The following is an 18,684-nucleotide window of genomic DNA, read 5'->3' as shown; positions in this document are numbered from 1 at the left end:
ACTCTTCAACCAGCTGGCACAGTGGAGCAGACATTTTCTGCTCAGTCTTTCTTTTTAGAGTTTGTTTTGGATCAACTGCCAGGCTGGAGGGAGGGCTCGGGTCCAGTCTGCTGAGGAAGCTTTCTTCTTCCAGGTAGGTCACCCACAAATGTCCCTTTTTTGTACTTTTACACAAGTGCAGGTAAGGCAGCTGCACAGCACACAGCAAAGTGCCACCAAGTCATGTGTGTATATTTCAGCTGTACAAGGATACTACAGAAGTGTAGCGTTTCACTTATTTATAACCAGTTACCTAGATATTATTGGTATTAAAGTGATTTGTCTTCTCATTATTATTAAGAGTCGAGGTAAAGTGCAAGTGTGCGCACAATCGTTGACAATGAGCTTTATGTACGAGGTCAATAAAGGTCGAACGCAACAGTATCAACCTTTCAAAAAGCAAAACCAAAGCGTTTGTCACACAGCTGATCTTATCTGCTGACGAGCATGCTAACCATATTTTCAGATTGCTGAACGGGAGCCGTGATGTTGGATTGGGTTTTGTGTATAACAAGATAAAATATTGCAGAATTTTTCACAGACTGTACATCAGTTTCAGCATGCACATTTGAGGTTTTCTTCACGAGGAAATGCGAGAGTTGTGATGGGAATGATGACGAGAACATTTGAAGTGAAGTTCAGTGAAGGTTGTGTTGTCTGCCATCATGTGAGGCCACATCAAATATGCTGTGAAAAAACAAGAATGCTGCAAAAGGAAACTTTGAAGCACATCTGACTAAATTATCGTGCGAGACGCACCAACAAAACAGTCTAACAGAGAAGTGTTATTTCTGTGTCTAAGTCAAATCCATACTCACACAAGTACAAATCTTTGCCTAACTTAGAAAAGCATTGTATGCAACACAAATACATTGTTACTTTTTTTTTTATTTCTTCATGTAGGAAGTCTCATCAGCGAAACAACAGTCCTCAACCCCAAGAGGCCAATGACATGGGGTAAGGAAGGTTTTCATCATTACATTAGATTTCATCATTTCTCATCTGGTTAATCAATATTCAACACTTTTGTGAAACATACAATAGAAATGAGTTCAGGATATATTTTTTTTAGGTGAAGGTTTCAGAAGAAGGAGCAGAAGAAAATTCTTTAGAGATGTTTTTACCAGCCACAACAGCGAGGCTGACGTTTTCACTCAGTGTGTGTTTGTGTGTCTTATGGGAAAATGTGGTTGTGGAGACACCTGCTGCAGCAGGAACACCCACCCAAAAAAGTAGTTTTGAGCTCTTCTGCAGGTGTTTTCATGTTTATATCTGTATGAAGACAGATTTTGTCAACAGCTGAGAGAGTTGCAATCACAAAGCTGCAGAGTGGAGGTTGAGTTTAAAAGATGAGTGTGTTCTGAGAAGTCACTTGTAGTGCAGTTTCACTGAAAGATTACTCATAACTTGTAACATATTGCATCTCATCACACGTGTAATTATCTGCTTGTCTATAGTCACACTGGAAAAACATGGGAACATGTTTTTGAGCAGTGCTCTGTAGATTGTTGATGGGTCGTAGATTTGGATTTTATTCTATATGTGAGGCCATGTCTTCCTCTTGTCGACGGAACTAACATGTCATGTAGATGCCTTTTCACCTGAGTGTAAGACCCACAGCAGGAAACCGTTTTAAGAGGAGACATAGTGCACTTTTAAAAAAACAGTCCACTGCTTCCTCTTTTTCAGGCCACAGGACACGCACTACAAAACAGATAAGGGACTTTTGCAAATTAGGCCTTCTCCCAAGAAAAAAGCATCATTAATCAAATGTTTCAGATCTGAGATGCTTTGAGCGGTAGAGAGAGTCCGCTGAAGAAAGCAGCATTTTTACACGCTTCTAAGAGGAAGTGCCAAGAGGCAAAACACAATGAATATTTCTACCAATTAAAAACAGCGTAGCTGAAACCTAAAATAAACTCACCAGATGTTTAATTTGTGACCTTGTTTGCACTAGTGCACATGATAAGTTTAAAAAAACCAAATCCGTAATTCTGCAACTTTGTTTGAATCTGAACATCACTTCGACAGCGAATGACAGACCTGTTCTTTTACTGTGAATCCTTCCTGTGCAGGGCGAATGGAGACGACAGCGGGGCAGGTAGGCTGAGCCGCAGACTGTCTCGTCTAGGCAGCAGGCATCAATCCAGGGATCAGAGACACCCGGCTCAGCCAGAAAGAGCTCCTCCTCCTCCTGTTCAACAAGGTGAGTGTCCATGGTGACACAGAACTATCAAATGTCAACATTTTGTGTTTAATAATGTTAAATCTTATCTTTTACAGTGGGCTTTTTCTGCTTAATATGTGCTTACTTTGGCTTTTCTGAGTAGATTTTGATGCTAAATCTTTCATGTTTCCACTGCAGCAGAAATCCATTATTTGTTCTTAGCTGTAGCTCAGCGTACCTGCAGCATCAGCAGGAGTATCGGCTTCTCTCACCTCTCAAATTCGGTGAAATTCGTTTCCCCTCCATAGATGACAGGCCAGCTCCACCAGCACTTGTTGTGCCTCCTGCTCCTGCTCCAGCTCCAGCACCAGTTTTTGTTCTCCCACCACCCATGGAAATACCACCTAAACGCCCCGACAAATCAACAAAGCCCAAGCTTCCTCCCCGGCCCCTGTCCAAGGTGTTCAGTAGCACTGAACATGGAGAGGATGTGTTAAAGGTCTTTATTACTGTCTGAACAGCTTTTTGTTATGAAATTATTTTGAGGGTTAATTTTAACAACTAACCCATCGAATTATTTTCCCCAAAGGGCTTTGATAGTTTTCGGGGAGATGAGACGCTCTGTGATGTTGTCTTAGTTCCTGGAGATAGCAAGGAAAAGTTTCCCGTCCACAGAGTCATCATGGCTTCATCCAGCGACTACTTTAAAGCGATGTTCACAGGTTTGTGGCCCCCTTTCTATCGTTGAGGCACTGCATTGAGAAAGAAAGGTAACAGTGACATTGTAGTCATCATACAAGTGCAGTTTTGTAGGAAGGAAGTATGTATGTTTGTAACGCAGTGCAGCAGACAGAAAAGGTTTTCTGCTTAACTCAAACTTACTCTTTAGATGGATAAACATTAGCAAGCATCTTAAAAAACCCCAAAAGGAAGTCTGTTTAGAGATTCTGGCTCCTCTTTGCTCACAGCTTCCTTTGAGATGAGATTTTCACAGAAGATATTTACATCTGAATACATAATTAACTATTTACATAAATTTCATGTTGTGCGTTGTTACATCTTTGCATCTTGCTGACTGTGCATCATGCCTACACAAGACAAATCTTCTAAAGCAATGCAAATACATGCTTTCTGTCTCTTTTTGGTCCTTGCTTATTCTTGTTCAGGAGGCATGAGGGAGCAGGAGATGAGAGAGATCAAGCTGCATGGGGTCACTAAGTTGGGCTTAAAGAACATTATAGACTTCATTTACACATCCAAAGTGAGCCTCGACATGGGCAATCTTCAGGACACACTGGAGGCCGCAAACTTCTTGCAGGTCATGCCAGTCCTGCGGTTTTGCAATCAGCTTCTGAGCAGTGAGGTGAGCACTTCTTCTTTCAGTTTAAGGTCACATTCGTTCAGGATTCTGCTAATTATATTCAAGTACACTGGAGGCCTAGCTTATAAGCTGCCAAATCCCTCTGATTGCTTCTTTGTCCTTCACATCCACTCTTTCTCAGGATCAGAACATAATATGACATTGGAAGGGAGCCATGGCAATGAATGACAATGCAGTATAGAGCAAAGAGTATTTACTCTATCTGTTTGATGACTCTATTTTCTGTGTTGTTCATTGCAGATCACTATTGATAACTGTGTGGAAGTTGAGCGCATAGCCACAGACTTGCTTCTAGAGGATGTTCAGCAGAATATAGGTAAGTGATATGATATGTCTGTGGATACTAAGTACTTATGTGTGATTACCACAGATCTTTGATTATCAGTGGTTATTATTTAATGGTTATTAAATGTTTCCAGTCATCAGCACTACCTGAAATAAGCATATCTATCCTTATATCATCCTCATTGTATGTGGCCCCTCATTGATCAATAGAAAACTATATCTAAAACTCTAATAAACTTGGTAATTTTCATTGATTGTTGATTATCTGTATCACATCAGGTGAGTTTGTGAGTCAGAACCTCTCAGAGTTAGTGGAGTGTGGCCGCTACCTTGAGCTCTCTGAGACCAGCATGGCCAACGCTCTTGCCAGCAATTCGCTGAAAGGTTTCTCGGAACTGGAGCTCTATCATATCGCAAGAGGATGGCTGGACCACGAGCCTGCCAAACGCCGAACTTCTGTTTATGCCTTGATGCGGCACATTCGCTTCCCACTGATGAGCCCCAGTGAGCTGATTCAGATCTCTCAGGATGATGAAGAAGAAGGCGACTCTCTGATGCGCTCTGAGACAGCCTGTGTGAACCTCCTGCTGGAGGCCAGTAACTACCAGATGATGCCTTACATGCAGCCAGCCCTGCAAACAGAGAGGACACAGATACGGTCAGACGCAACTCATATTCTGGTCCTGGGTGGTGTAATGCGACAACAGCTGGTGGTGAGCCGGGAGTTAAGGCTGTATGATGAGAAGACCGGCCACTGGAGGGCCCTGAAGCCCATGGAGGTGCCACGCTATCAGCATGGTGTGGCTCTTCTAGGCGGCTTTCTCTTCATTGTTGGAGGTCAGAGCAGAGGACACACATAAACATTCAAACAGCCAATTCAAGCCATGTGTTACTCTAACATGAGTATTTAATTTTGAATAAGCCAGCATTTTTAGTTCAAGCATCATCAAAACTAAGCATGACTAAATGATCTACGTTGTAATTGACCTTTTGTTGCAATCACCAAGGTAACACTGAATCTTCTTGACTTCTCAGGTCAGAGTACTTATGACACAAAGGGCAAGACAGCCATAGACAGCGCCTACCGCTATGATCCACGATTTGACAAGTGGTTACAGATTGCTTCACTCAATGAGAAGAGGACTTTCTTCCATCTCAGTGCCCTGAATGGGAAGCTGTTTGCAGTGGGAGGAAGGAATGCCTCAGGAGAAATTGGTGAGCTGTAACAAATTTCTTTTCCAGTGTGAGCTGATAACCTCTTCCTTTTTACCATTCAGTTCTTTTTCTACTAAAAAGTAACGTTTGAATTGTTCAAAAGATGTTTTTGGACACTGCTGCTATCACTGATCTGTTATAGCTCTCCCTATTAGGATTCTTTACTGCCATTTAAAAAAGTATATGCTGAATAAATTGCATAAACATCCCTCTGTGATTTTGCTCAGATACGGTGGAGTGCTACAATCTGAAGAAAAATGAGTGGACCTTTGTGAACAGTATGGTGGAGCCCCACTATGGACATGCTGGAACAGTCCATGAAGGCCTCATGTACATTTCGGGTAAGACAGCAATAATTAACCCTGTTAAAACAAATCCTGCAGTATAGGATTATAAAGTAATTCCTAGCATTTACAGATTTTTCCAGCTTCACTGAAAAAATGAACTTATTTAATTTTACATAGATTCATTTATAATTTTGTAAAATTATGAAAGGCCAAGTGGTCACGCTGGAGGAGTTCTACTGTAGCAGAAGCAAAGCTTATGAAATCTGTCTTAAATCTAATTTAAAATCTTAAAGGAGCTTCAAATACAGGTGTGTTCACTTCACCTGTTGAGGAAAAACACAGGCCCCAATCAGACTTTTAGTCAAAACTTGGTACTAACAGCACTCTCCTGCCAATTAAAGCTCATGTCTTACAGCAAGATTTGATAGTACTTATAGTGTAAAGGTAAGCTTTGTGTATTTTAACAGGAAATTGCCAAAACTTTTTACATATATTTAATATTTCACCATGTTTTCAGAATCCCAGCTAGTGAAAAGGTTTGCGAAACTTTGTTTATTTGCGCTCCCTTTATTATTTAACTGTATTCACCTATTATTATTATTATTATTTGATTCAAATTATCTTCATATCTATAAATTGGGTGAGTAAAAGCATTTTTTCTCATCCTGTTACATTTTCAGCTCTTGTGAATGTTTGATTTTCTCAGTTTGTACGATTTGAACATCTGACTGACTTTTTATATCATAAATGTTACTGTTTAGTTCACTTCTGTTGTTAAAATGTAGATATATGAGAGCATGCTAGCAAACTAAAAAGTAAAATGTAACAATTCAAAGCAGATTTCAAAAGGTTAAACACTGCTGCACAGAAGAGTGTTAAATACCACTGAATGGAGTCTATTTGTCATTATGTTTGCAATGCAAATGACAAATGACCACATAACCATTTCGAGAACTGTTGTTTCAGTTTCATTTCAATTATAGATTTTCTATAAGAGAGAGCGATCAATGCCATGGTCAGAGTTAGAGGAAGATTCCTCTTGTCGTTAAAGAAAAAATGAGGAACTGACACTTAGGCAAGAGGTTGCAAATGAAACAGTTAGCAAGAAAGCTTTATAGAGTGACTGTCTACAGTTGTATAACAATGATACTTGACTTCTCCCTTTTTTACTGAGAGTCATCAGTAACAGGTCAAATTTGTGTTTGAACCATGCGCTTTGAATTGGTTCTTCTTCAGGTTCAAATTAGCAGCTGAGCAGAATAATGACCGCACAACGACGATTATTATCTGTTTTAATATATTTTTATTTTTTGCACGTCGAGATGTTTTGTCAAAGTTTTAAAAGGGCTGTCTGGAGAGAACAAGAAAACCCACCCTGACAAGATGCATTAGATAATGCTTCACGGCTGACCTATTTGAAACCACTTCCTGTTGAGATGCACAGTCTCATGAGCGGCTCTCACCCAGTTCTCAGGCCTGTTTCTTAGCAACCTTGGACAGGAAAACGGCTTTTAGAGTTGAGAGCAGAAACACGAGTTTCACTCGTGAATCAGGAAACCTGTAGTTGAAGTGGACCACATCGCTTTGCAACAAAGTTCAAACCCACAGTCTTCTGAAGTTACAACATACATCTGCATTATAGCAGTTTGAAGACAACAGCACATACTTTACTTGGACACACCACATCGTACTTACATCTCTTTTTACCTGAGGTTCTTTGAGTTAGACAGTATGCATGTCATCAAGAAGCCCACAGTGGTAATGCATGTAATTTGGTGTACGATTACAAACCACTGCTTCAACAAAAGGTTACCGAAGTATTAAACTTGTAAACGCTAAACAAAGCATTCACCATTTCTTATAGTAAAACATAAACTTTCACTGTTCACTGTAGTTCAGTTGTTCGCTTGTTGTAATTAAAATAACCTGATTTCTCAATTATTGAATTAGTCGTTAGGTGTACAAGGACATAGGGTTATTTTCCCTTTTCAAGAGGGCAAGTGTTAATTTTCTGACTCCGATAAATGAATAACTAATGGATAATTTGAACTCTAAAATAAACAAGACAAACCTTCACCTAATGACAAAACAGCCGTTGCTCTGGATGACAAACACCTTGGCATTTATAAATAATAAGAAAACGATCTAAGAAAGAACACTGGCATTGCATTCATGGTGTGAAAGGAAGGATGTTACTCACATCTGTTTTTAATGTTCGGCCACAGGAAGCAATGTGTCCATTATCTCATACTCTCCTGCAGACATTCACATACCTATCGATCTTATAAACAACATCTGCTATTTCACCAACTCTGTATTCTTTTTGATGAACACATTTTAGTACATGTAAAATTTTCATTAAAAATATATCTAGAAATACTAGAAATTAGAAGTAATTAGAGATAGAAAGTAACTAGGTCACTTTACTTCAGTACTCAATAAAGCATAAAAATTCTTGCAGTTTACTCTAGTATTTACGTTATTCTTTAACCATACTAAATTTCACAGTGCAATATTATACGACATATAATAGCTTACAACATTTATTTGAAAGTTAAGCAATGACAAACATGGATTTATAATATTTACTTTTTATACATATAACAAAATAAATAAATAGCATGATCTGGGTTTGTTTTGCAGCCACAGGACCTGGGTAACTTGCACTAACTAGACCATGACCTCCTCTGTATATCAAAGTATTCTAGAGTCAAATGTGAGGCAATTTATTTGCAGCTAAAGCTTGCACCACGTTGGGTCATTTAACAAGAAAATGATCCCAATCACCCTGCAAATCTACAGCAGAATGGCTAAAAAAGAGAAGAATCAAGGTTTTGCAATGGCTCTGTCAAAGTCCAGACTATGCACAGCACTTAAAAAAAACTGTACGTTAACAAATACAGACAAACCTCAGTGAACTGAAGCAAATGTTGTCTCTAAATGTTATCAGAGACTGATAGGCTTACAGAAAAAAATTAGGCTAAACTAAAGATGGTTCTAAATGCTGTTAAATCATGAAGTTTAGGTACTTTTTCACAGGATTTCATACAGTTCTGCGGAAAAGATTTTTTTAGCATGACTGTACCAACTTGTATTAGTACAAATAATATCTGGAGTCACATCATATCAGTCAAAGGGAACATCTTACTGGACAATGAATAAGTAGGATTTTTATTGGAGTATTTTGAAGCAGTGGTATTTATGCTTTTACTTGAATTAAATATCTGTATACCAATCCTGTTCTTGTGCCAAACAGGCGGCATCACCCGTGACACCTTCCAGAAGGAGCTTTGGTGTTACGACCCAGTCGCTGACACGTGGAGTCGACGGGCCGACATGACGGAGCTCCGTGGCCTGCACTGCATGTGCACTGTGGAAGACAGACTCTATGTCATGGGCGGAAATCATTTCCGAGGCTGCAGCGACTATGACGACGTCCTGGGCTGTGAATACTACAGCCCTGACACAGACCAGTGGACGGTGGTGTCACCAATGCCTCGGGGCCAGAGCGACGTAGGTGTGACTGTGTTCAATGGACAGATCTACGTGGTGGGAGGATATTCCTGGAACAGCAGATGCATGGTCGACATCGTGCAGCGATATGACCCAGACAAGGACGTGTGGGACAGGGTGTTCAACGTGCTGGAGCCTCTGGGGGGGATCCGTGCCTGCACAATGACAGTTCATCTGCCAGAGGGGTCAGTAGATGAGGCTCAGATACAAGATTGCCCACTTCCCACAGCTAAGAGCTCATAGCCGCAGACGAGGGGGTTTCCGGCTGTTGCTGCTGTGAGACCACAACTGACATGATGAAATTTACCTGCACGCTGTGGCGAAAAGAAGGCAAAACAGGAAGTAGTGTGGGTTGCAAACACAAGTTGCATGTGCAAGCAAAGCAGGCTAGCTTACATTAGCATTCGCTAGTTTGAAGACTTTACTCGTACTTACAAACACTGTGCTCTTGTTAGTATCGTTTCCTGTCCTTTCATTTACTGCCAGCTATGTGGCACCCCAGCTAATCTGTTGATTATGTAATGAATATGCATAATGTACATAATGCCTAAATGAAAGCTCAAACTCACCTTCCTGATCAGTTTGACTGGACATTGATTCACTGGACACTGAAGGCAAGCAAGTCAGAATTAGAGGCAAAATCATCTATTCATATAAATTACACTGAAAAATTGAATTAAGAGAGAAAATCGACATTATTTCGAATGCTACTTTTGTATAGTTTGTAATTCTGTAGGCTTTTTTGATCTATTTATTTTTTTCCATCTCTAAACCAAAAGGAATTAGCTGAATCATTTGTATCATGATGACGCTTGATGGATTTGGTGATTAAAACACCACAGGGTTTTGGGCAAACATTGGAAAATAAAGAAGTTTTTATGGCACAGAGTCATAAGATTTCAGCTAGACTGTAGCTACAAAGACAACATTTTGGGTGTGGAACTTCCTATTAACCAAGCCTGTATCCAACACAGACAGTCATGCTTTCACGAGGTTTGTTTCTGCTTATAAAACACTTTTAAACACAATGTAATGAGCAAAGATATCTGTTAATGCTTTCCATTAAATTTAAGCAAAAAACCTAAAAAGACATGGAAAAGTCATTGCAGTTCACATTTCATGTGTGTCTAATGTGCATTGTTTAAACATCAAATAAAAGGTTTATCTTCATGCTGCAACACAGAATCACATTATTCGCTGTACACACAGTCCTCTCAGCCATTAACACATCAGACTGTTGTTCCATAGATACAAAATAGCTCACACACATTCACTCTCTGGTGTTTGATGTCAGCAAATGACGATGAAACTGCCCTTGAGATTTTATCCTTCACCTCCTCAGCACACAGCTGTCTTATCGGCTGCTTTGCCAAGGTCTTCCAAATAGAGACGGTACCATGCAGTGCAGGAGTGTGCGTGGATGAACTGTTGCAGTTCCTTTTTATGTGCGTGTGTGTTTAAAAAGTCAGCCAAAGTTGCTCTAAGCGAGAGCTAGCGCTGCACTTCACTGTTAGCACTCGTTTTCAGTATATTGACCTAATTTTATTAAACTGTTGCGAACTTAGTGTAAAAAACAATAAAGATTCTACATCAGAATACACAATTAGCCTATGTGTAATAGGATATGATGCCGGAAACAGTGTCATTGTCAGTTATAGGTCAGTTCCAAGGAAAGTATCAGCTCTATATATGTTGATTGTGGTGCAACCATTAAAACCCTGTAACACCCAGGAGTTTCCACCCCAGTGATCCAGTGTACCCACTGCTGAATAAACAATGGCCGACTTTATTTAATCCATGTATATGTAAAAACAAAGTTGCCCATCTGGCAGACATATGTTACCTTGAAATGTCGACTGTTGTTTTGTTTGGCTCATGTAGCCTTGCACCTTTCTAGACAAACTTTGATACTTAATCATTGTTAGTAGAGTGCACATCTCATCTACTCGTGTTTCCCCTTAAAAAATCCCTATAAAACCTCTCCTTTGAAAATCTCAAAGCAGAAAAACAAGTCTGAAGTAGACTTGTTTATATCGGTATGCCTGGACGGTAACATTAAAAAGGTTTTTTTCTAATATTCAACCATAGTAATCTAACTGAGTTTTACATAGTAGTTGAAGAAGTACTCCATAGTCTGCAGGCATAAATAGTTAGAGAAAAATGTTAGCTAGCAGCCAATCAAGCAGTAAAGCCAATGTGGAAGTGCCTAAAACTGCATTTCTTAAAATGGCCACTAGAAGTTAGCTAAAAGTGACTTAATCCAAATTGACATCCTGCAGAATTAAACTGTGAGGTCAGTGCTGAACATAGACAGTATAAAAGATAGATGTAGCTTCCAAGTCTGAAAAGTGAAGCAAGCATAGAAGTTGTATTGAAGTCCAGGAAAATCGACCTCGGTTTGCTCTCTCTGTGATCTCAGCAAACACTTATCTGATGACTTTCTAGCCTTGACAGCTAGATTCAGGTCATACTGAGCAGAAAATCATAGTCATTCTTATGGTCAGAAAGCATGGTTAGCCATGGTTCTCAGTAACTAACTTCTCAGTTACAGGTTGTTTCCTAGTAAGTGTGTGGTTTCCCAGTCAGATCTTTCTTGCACAGCTCTCTTAAGGTCCAATCACAGTATTTCAGCTTGAAAACGTGACTTTCATTGGACCATTACAGCCCCTTGGTTATTTATTTTTAAGTAATTCTGTTTCAGTTATTTGCTGTTGTGCTGGGGATTGCATGACCTAATTTCAGTCAAGCTTTAGCTGTCACACAGATGGCCCCGCATTTGACTCTAGAATACAGTGGTACACAGCCCCGTGGTTGCAAAACAAGCACAATCATCACGCCACCACCACCGTGCTTCAGTTGGTATGAGGTGTTTGTGCTTGTCAGGGACCAAGCAGTAAGGCATAGAGGGCACAAGTGTTTAATAAAAAAAAATGGGGTTTGATTGACACAAAAATATGAAAGATAATTAACAAAACCAAAAACTTGGCCAATAAAAAGGTCACCTCAATAAACGAAACTCAAAATAGCAACTAGCAAAACCTCAGACACAAGGGGAAAACAAAATGCATGCCATATAACCAACTAACACAAGACAATTAAACTCCAAACACCCCCCCAGGCAATGTAGCGTGTGGTTTAGTCCAATAAGGCTGTCAGCAGTACTTCAGACCCCCAGCCCTTTGCCACACCTTTTGCCAACCAGGAAGGAGAATCCAAACCCCCGGGTAGACTCAAACAAGAAAGATGTATTAATATATCATAAAACAGAAATTTAAACATTGTAAGGTGTGATGGAAAAAGTAAACTAATTTTAATAAAGAAACAATATATTGGACAATAAGTAAAATATATTTAAAGTATTGACTGCAAAGTAAACTAAAGTAAAGCAAACTAGTGGTGAGGTGGGGATCTTATCATGTGTGACTTGTCATCACAGTGCTATTAAAGACTGAACAATACCAGTTCAGTGTTTTTCTGTAATTGCACTGCCATGAATTTAATATTTACCATGCTATCGGATGCCTTTGTGTGTATGCTCCTCCGTAGTACAGTGTGATTAAAAGGTGTATGAGTATTGTAGGCGCACCCTTAAATACAATAAAAGACACACAAAATGCATTACCAAAGAGCTGAAAAGCCACAGTGGAATGTAACAAAGTAAAAGATATTGAAGTGCTTTGCGGCAGGTAAATAGGTTATTTGACAGAGGAAGTCTCACTTCATGATCTTTTATTTAACTAGTACATTTCAGTGGGAAAAACCTGCTTATGTTTTATATATGTAGGTTTATTGTTACACATTAGACTACTCAGCAGTAGTTCTTCTGTACTTTAATGGGATTTTAAACACTTTACTTGTAATAGATTTTTTATTCTGATTCTGTGTTTGTTGAGTGCTTCTTAGGCCGGGGTACGTGCCTTTCCGTGTAGAATTGTTCATTTTGTGAAAGCCAAAAGCAGCAAAGAACCCTCAGCTCCTGCTTTGTTTCCCTCCATGTCACATGCTGAGTCTCCCTGCCTCTTCTAATGAAATACTCTTTCTAATTAAGCAAAAGATTACATTTTCCAAAAGCAAATGTCCTTGGCATACGGCGTAAGCCCTTCCAGCCGCTTTTTTGTCCAGCCCCAGAAAGCATCACATTCCATCCTGGAGTAGCTGAGCCCATCCCCTTTTTCAATACTGCCTTGGAGAAAAGAAGTTTTTTTTTTTTTCTAGTAACTTTCTGGGCTTACAAAAAGGGCTGAGGTGGAGAGAACAGAGGGTGTTGTCCGTCCCTCACAGACAGATCACGAAACATCCAACACCAATTCTGTATTCGTGTTTTTCTTCATTTTTAGCCGCTGTTTTTGAGAAGGCTCTGCATCAGAGAGAAAACAACTGTTTTTGACTGTTAACGGGCCTTTATTTTATACAAAGAGACCTGCAATGTCTCTGCGAGGTGATGTGTGCGTGGTGACGGGGGCCTGTGGATTCTTGGGAAAGAGGCTGGTGAGGCTGCTGCTGGAAGAAGAGAAAATGGCTGAGATTCGACTTCTGGACAAACAGATACAGCTGCAGTATTTGCAGAGTTTGGAGGGTAAACCGTTCTTTTCTACAAAACATCCCCTTTTCCAGATTAAAATTCATGAATTGATATGAAATGGGCAGGAGTGTTTTTAATGTCTCCAGTACAGTAGATTGAAAACCAAATATTTGCTTTAGCTTAAACTAAATAACTTGTGTCTTGCTGCTTTGTCCCGGTGACTGGTTTGTTTTGTGTCAGACTGCAAAGGTGAGACAAAGCTGCGAGCTTTCGAAGGGGACATGAGGGACAGTGATTTCCTGATCAAATGCTGCCGTGGGGCATCGATCGTCTTCCACATCGCATCCATCATTGACATCAAAGATTCAGTGGAGTACAGTGAGATTTACGGAGTGAATGTCAAAGGTAAGGCTGTCACAAATCCACCGAAGGCTTACCTAATTCATGTGACTTAAGTATAGATTAATTTATTAACAGATACATTTATCAAATCACATACATAAAACAAAGAAGCAGAATTATTTACAGTTGAAAGTTTTTTGTTTTTGTACCACTGACATTTAAAACTACTTTCATTACTTGTGTTAACTGGCCTTTGATCTGCTTTCACTATTACAGCCCAGTGCTTACTTCTACTTCCTGCAGTTCACACTTACTTTACACTCCTTAAAGCACTTGCATGTCATATGAATATTCCTGCTGCTTTATTTTAGTTAAACCTACAACTGTCCACTGCATTTTAAATACTGTTCACCAGCAAATCAAATGACATAGTTTTCCTTCCTGTAGTGCAGCTAAAGTACTGTGCAACAGTGTTGAGCCGTTCCTCATTTCTTTACAGCATATGAGGCAAAAACAGCCTGTGCAATTCTAACAAGCTTGAAAGTCATTGTTTTGTATGACCACCTTTATTCTTCAACACAGCCCGAACTCTTTAATTCAAGCTTCCTTGTTTTTTTAAGTAGCCTTCAAGATAAGTGTTCCAGGCCTCTTGAAGGACATTCAAAGCTCTTTCACACTATTTCAGTAATGTTGAGGTCCAACTCTGGGAATGCCACAACTGATAATATTAAATTGTGTGTTTGTCTGTATAGGTATACTTTTACAGCATCAGCGGTGTGTGTCAGATCACTGTCATTTTTGGTCGTTTATTACTAGTAATAATTTGCAAAGCTCTCCCTGTTTCCTTGCGTTAAAAATGCCATACATCCATTGAAACCATACTCTGAAGATGCTTCATATTCCTTCAGGACCTGAATTTCAGATCCTGTTCGTGGTGTCGTTTTTTTAGGCATGACACTTCTTCTTTCACCAAACCGCACATCATACTGAAATATAGCTAATAGCTTTTAAAAAAGCTCACCTTGTTGGTTGGATAATATAAATTATTCCTTTCAAACTGTGTTTGCTGTAGATTCAGTGAAAGAAATGGGAACGTGTGAAGGACTGCTAGTAACAAAGTGCCTAAAAACACATTTTAAAATTGGTTCTTTACTAAGTTGTGTGTTATGTCTAGATGCAATACTGAACCATCAATTGAGTTAAAGTTGTGGTCAGAAATTGACATACAAGAGGTTAATAGGCTTTGGCCTTGTCAAGTTAAAAGTCATTGTGAAACCTTCAGGACCAGTTATTAAAGTTGAGTGTATATATGTACGCACACACACACACACACATATATATGTGTATATATATATATTAGGGGTGCAACGATACACAAAATTCACGGTTCGGTTCGGTTCGATACTTTGGTGTCACGGTTCGATATTTTTTCGATACAAAAAAATGTTCATGCTTTTTTAATTTGTCATTTATTAAAATTATAAATATATTTTAACTCAAAAGCACAGTTTTTAAATTTAATGTTGCTGAAACAACAAAGTAATAAAAAATAAATCTATCTGATGGAGAAATCCCTCATCTTTGGAAAAGAGAGTTTATTACAGAGAAATGGCTCTTTCCAAAATAAAAGCTATACTATACGCTTCTTCTGGGGTATATTCTCAGCAGCATATTAAACATATCAGGTCCCCATAAGGAGAATCATGTGCTAACGGCTGTCTAAATGACACGGGTAAAGTTTGTAGCATGCGTGCTTGTTGTTTTTGTCTGCTTCCACTTGTCTTTGCACTAGGATGATGTCGGAGTAAATGTGCAGTCATATTCGTTGTGTTCCCACTAGTGCTGTCAGCGTTAATCTGAAATGACGTTAACGCCACAACACGGCAAATCTCCGTTAACGAGCTACCGCGGATCGCCCCGTGCGTGGGGCTGGACGGTGTCAACACGTTAACGAGCAAACTGCGCTAACGCACTAGTTCCCACCCATGTAATTGAGCATTGCGTGGCACATCCGACATACTGTTTTACTTTTGTCCATGATGCGCTTACCTTCAGGGTCATACTTCACATGAAGACCAAAATAGTTCCAAAGGCCAGATCTGAATGAGGGTGGGGGAGGTTCAATTTGCCATGCTGCAACGAGCTAAGCTTCTGTCTTGCTAGCTTGCGCTGCGCTCAGTGGATCTGCGCTTGACAGTGCAGCCTAGGCGGAGTAGTCGAACGCAGATCCACTGAGCTCTCAACACAGACAGCATCGTCAGAAGAAAAGTTGATAAAATAAATTAAAAATTTTGTATTGTTCGATACACATGCGTACCGAACCGAACGCACTGTATCGAACGGTTCAATATCGATACGAGTATCGTTGCACCCCTAATATATATATATATATATATATATATATATATATATGTGTGTGTGTATACAAGCTTGTGTACCCAGTTCTTGTTTGTTTAAGTCTTTAAAGATTTTGCTGTACAATCATTCCTCTGTGGAAAAAAGAAGAGTTTGAATAAATAACTAAAACCTCAAAATTACCATAATATTCACCTCCATGATGAGTGGATGTAAACTCCTAACCATAACTGTAGGTGCCTTTTTTATACTTGAGTGATTCACAGGGTGGTACGGTGGTGTGCTGGTTAGTACTGTCTGAAGTTTGTATTTTCTCCCCGTGTCTGCGTGGGTTCTCAAGCTTCCTCCCACAGTCCAAAGACATGCATGGGTTTTAGGTCAACTGACTGTGTGAATAGTTGCAAACATGTTTTTATCTGTGCGTTAGCTTGCGACAGACCTGTTTGGGGTGTACCTTACCCACCCACCTGTGACCCTGATTTGAATAAGTGGAAGAAGATCACTAGGGGGAGCACATTTTCCACTGAATATTTTATTCATCAAGATCCAGTGTGTGATTCAAGTGTTCATTTTGGATTTTACCATGTTCAGCACCACAGCACAAGCGCCAGGTTTCATTATATATAATGTATCTTAAAGCAGATACATAGCAAAACTGGCAACCTGACATGAGAATAACCTAAACAGACAAACAGCAGTTAAATAATGAAGGGAAAATCCATAATCAGAGATGACATAATATAATTGCAGATATTTATTTACACTTTAAACTTATGTTTCTACCAGCTACTGCAATTTCTTTTGATGTTTCCATTTGAACTTTATTCAGTTTGTCACTCGGCACATGTACTGAAGACCAACTTGCTGTTACACAAAGGCTTTTTAAAACTTAGAAATATTTCTGTTATGATTTGGCAGCAACTTTTCTAGTAAAGGAATACATGAATGCATTAATTAATTGCCCAAATTAGAATTAATCTCTTTGTCTTTTTTGTATTCTCTTGTTGCTCTGATAACATAAAAGTTTTGTGCTGCTCTGAGATATGCAGTGTTTATTGTTAGTTATATTAACTCAGCAGCATCTTTGCCTCATAGGAACCCAGCTGCTTTTGGAGGCATGTATTCGGGAGAACGTAGCGTCCTTCATATACACCAGCACCATTGAAGTTATAGGGCCAAACTCCAAGGGAGAACCCATAATCAATGGCAGTGAGGACACCGTCTATGACATCACTTTGGACATCAACTACAGCAAGACCAAAAGTGAGGCTGAGGAGAAAACCCTGAAGGCCCACGGTGAGGTGCTCCAGAACGGAGGCCAGCTAGCCACCTGTGCACTCAGACCCGCGTATATCTATGGAGAGGGCTGCCGCTTCCTCCTAGGCCACATGGCCGATGGGATAAAAAACCGAAATGTTCTGCTTCGTATGTCACTCCCCGAGGCCCTTGTGAAGCCTGTCTATGTGGGCAACGTGGCTGCCGCTCATCTCCAAGCAGCCCGCAGCCTCAAAGATCCGCAGAAAAGAAATGCTGTTGGAGGGAAGTTTTACTTCGTTTCTGATGACACACCACCTGTGAGTTATTCAGACTTCAACCACACCGTGATGTCTCCTCTGGGTTTCAGTATTCAAGAGAAACCCATGTTGCCACTCACCCTCTTCTACTTACTAACTTTCCTTATGGAGACAGTAGCCTGGATCCTACGGCCTTTCATACGCATCGTCCCACCACTGAACCGTCAACTCCTCACCATGTTGAACACGCCATTCAGTTTTTCCTATGAGAAAGCCAAGAGGGATCTGGGATATGTCCCCAAATACAGCTGGGAGGAAGCACGCAAATGCACCACTGAATGGCTCGCCTCCCAGTTGCCAGCAGAGAGAGAAAGAATCTTGTCTAAATAGATGAAAAATGACCAAAAGTCATTAGCATTTTTTGTGAAACTGTTAAACATATAGACATAATTTGAAATTAACCATGGAATTGTGAAGTCCTGTTTTTAAGGCTTAACTTTCTAAGATAAGATAATAAACGTCATTAACCCACATGGGAAGTTTGATAAAGAGTGCTACACATACCTGCATTCACAGAAAACAGGGTTAAGTGCTAACCTTTGAACTAAGACTAGCAAGCATATTAAGGAGAGTCTAGGGGGACTGACATACATGTAGAGCCAGCCTCAAGTGAGCATTAACGAAACTACAGCTTTATCATTTCCACATTGGCTTCAAGCTTTAATACCTACAACATGTACACCTATAGACTTATAGTTTTCCTGTGACAGTAAGCAGAAATGTATAGCATGTGAAAACAGAGCATGAGTGTTGACATTTCTTTCAAATGGCATGTTTGTGAAAGTTTTTCAAAGTACACTATGATAACTTTGTCATATGTTTTTGTTCGACTGACAACACAGCCACTAAAGACACACTGTCTTAGAGCAGGAGCTGTGAATCTGTACTGCTAGCCATTTATCCCAAAATGACACAGAGGATAAGTGCTCAATTAAAAAACTACTGCATGACCTGCTGTTTCTGTCTTACGCATACTAATAAAGTCTTTGTGAGAAAAAAAATTC

At 39.8% G+C, this 18,684-nt stretch overlaps 2 protein-coding genes across 2 annotated transcripts; both read left to right on the top strand.

The window, feature by feature from the left end:
• The first annotated feature begins 82 nt into the window (after positions 1 to 82).
• Positions 83 to 10,028, top strand: si:rp71-68n21.9 (kelch-like protein 9). The gene is made up of 11 exons (XM_063497582.2): positions 83 to 133; positions 943 to 996; positions 2,115 to 2,245; positions 2,515 to 2,705; positions 2,796 to 2,928; positions 3,373 to 3,569; positions 3,828 to 3,903; positions 4,152 to 4,709; positions 4,908 to 5,087; positions 5,315 to 5,428; positions 8,631 to 10,028. The coding sequence occupies exons 2-11, from the start codon at positions 992 to 994 to the stop codon at positions 9,128 to 9,130; spliced, it is 2,085 nt and encodes a 694-aa protein (XP_063353652.2). The 5' UTR covers positions 83 to 133; positions 943 to 991; the 3' UTR covers positions 9,131 to 10,028.
• Positions 10,029 to 13,138: 3,110 nt separating this feature from the next.
• Positions 13,139 to 18,658, top strand: hsd3b1 (hydroxy-delta-5-steroid dehydrogenase, 3 beta- and steroid delta-isomerase 1). The gene is made up of 3 exons (XM_063498489.1): positions 13,139 to 13,463; positions 13,650 to 13,814; positions 17,202 to 18,658. The coding sequence occupies exons 1-3, from the start codon at positions 13,313 to 13,315 to the stop codon at positions 18,008 to 18,010; spliced, it is 1,125 nt and encodes a 374-aa protein (XP_063354559.1). The 5' UTR covers positions 13,139 to 13,312; the 3' UTR covers positions 18,011 to 18,658.
• The last annotated feature ends 26 nt before the right edge of the window (positions 18,659 to 18,684 follow it).

This window comes from Pelmatolapia mariae, linkage group LG16_19 (genome assembly GCF_036321145.2).
Source record: "Pelmatolapia mariae isolate MD_Pm_ZW linkage group LG16_19, Pm_UMD_F_2, whole genome shotgun sequence".
NCBI classification, from domain to species: Eukaryota; Metazoa; Chordata; class Actinopteri; order Cichliformes; family Cichlidae; genus Pelmatolapia; species Pelmatolapia mariae.
Note: the sequence above shows the minus strand (reverse complement) of the source record. Positions and strands in the feature narration are given on the sequence as shown.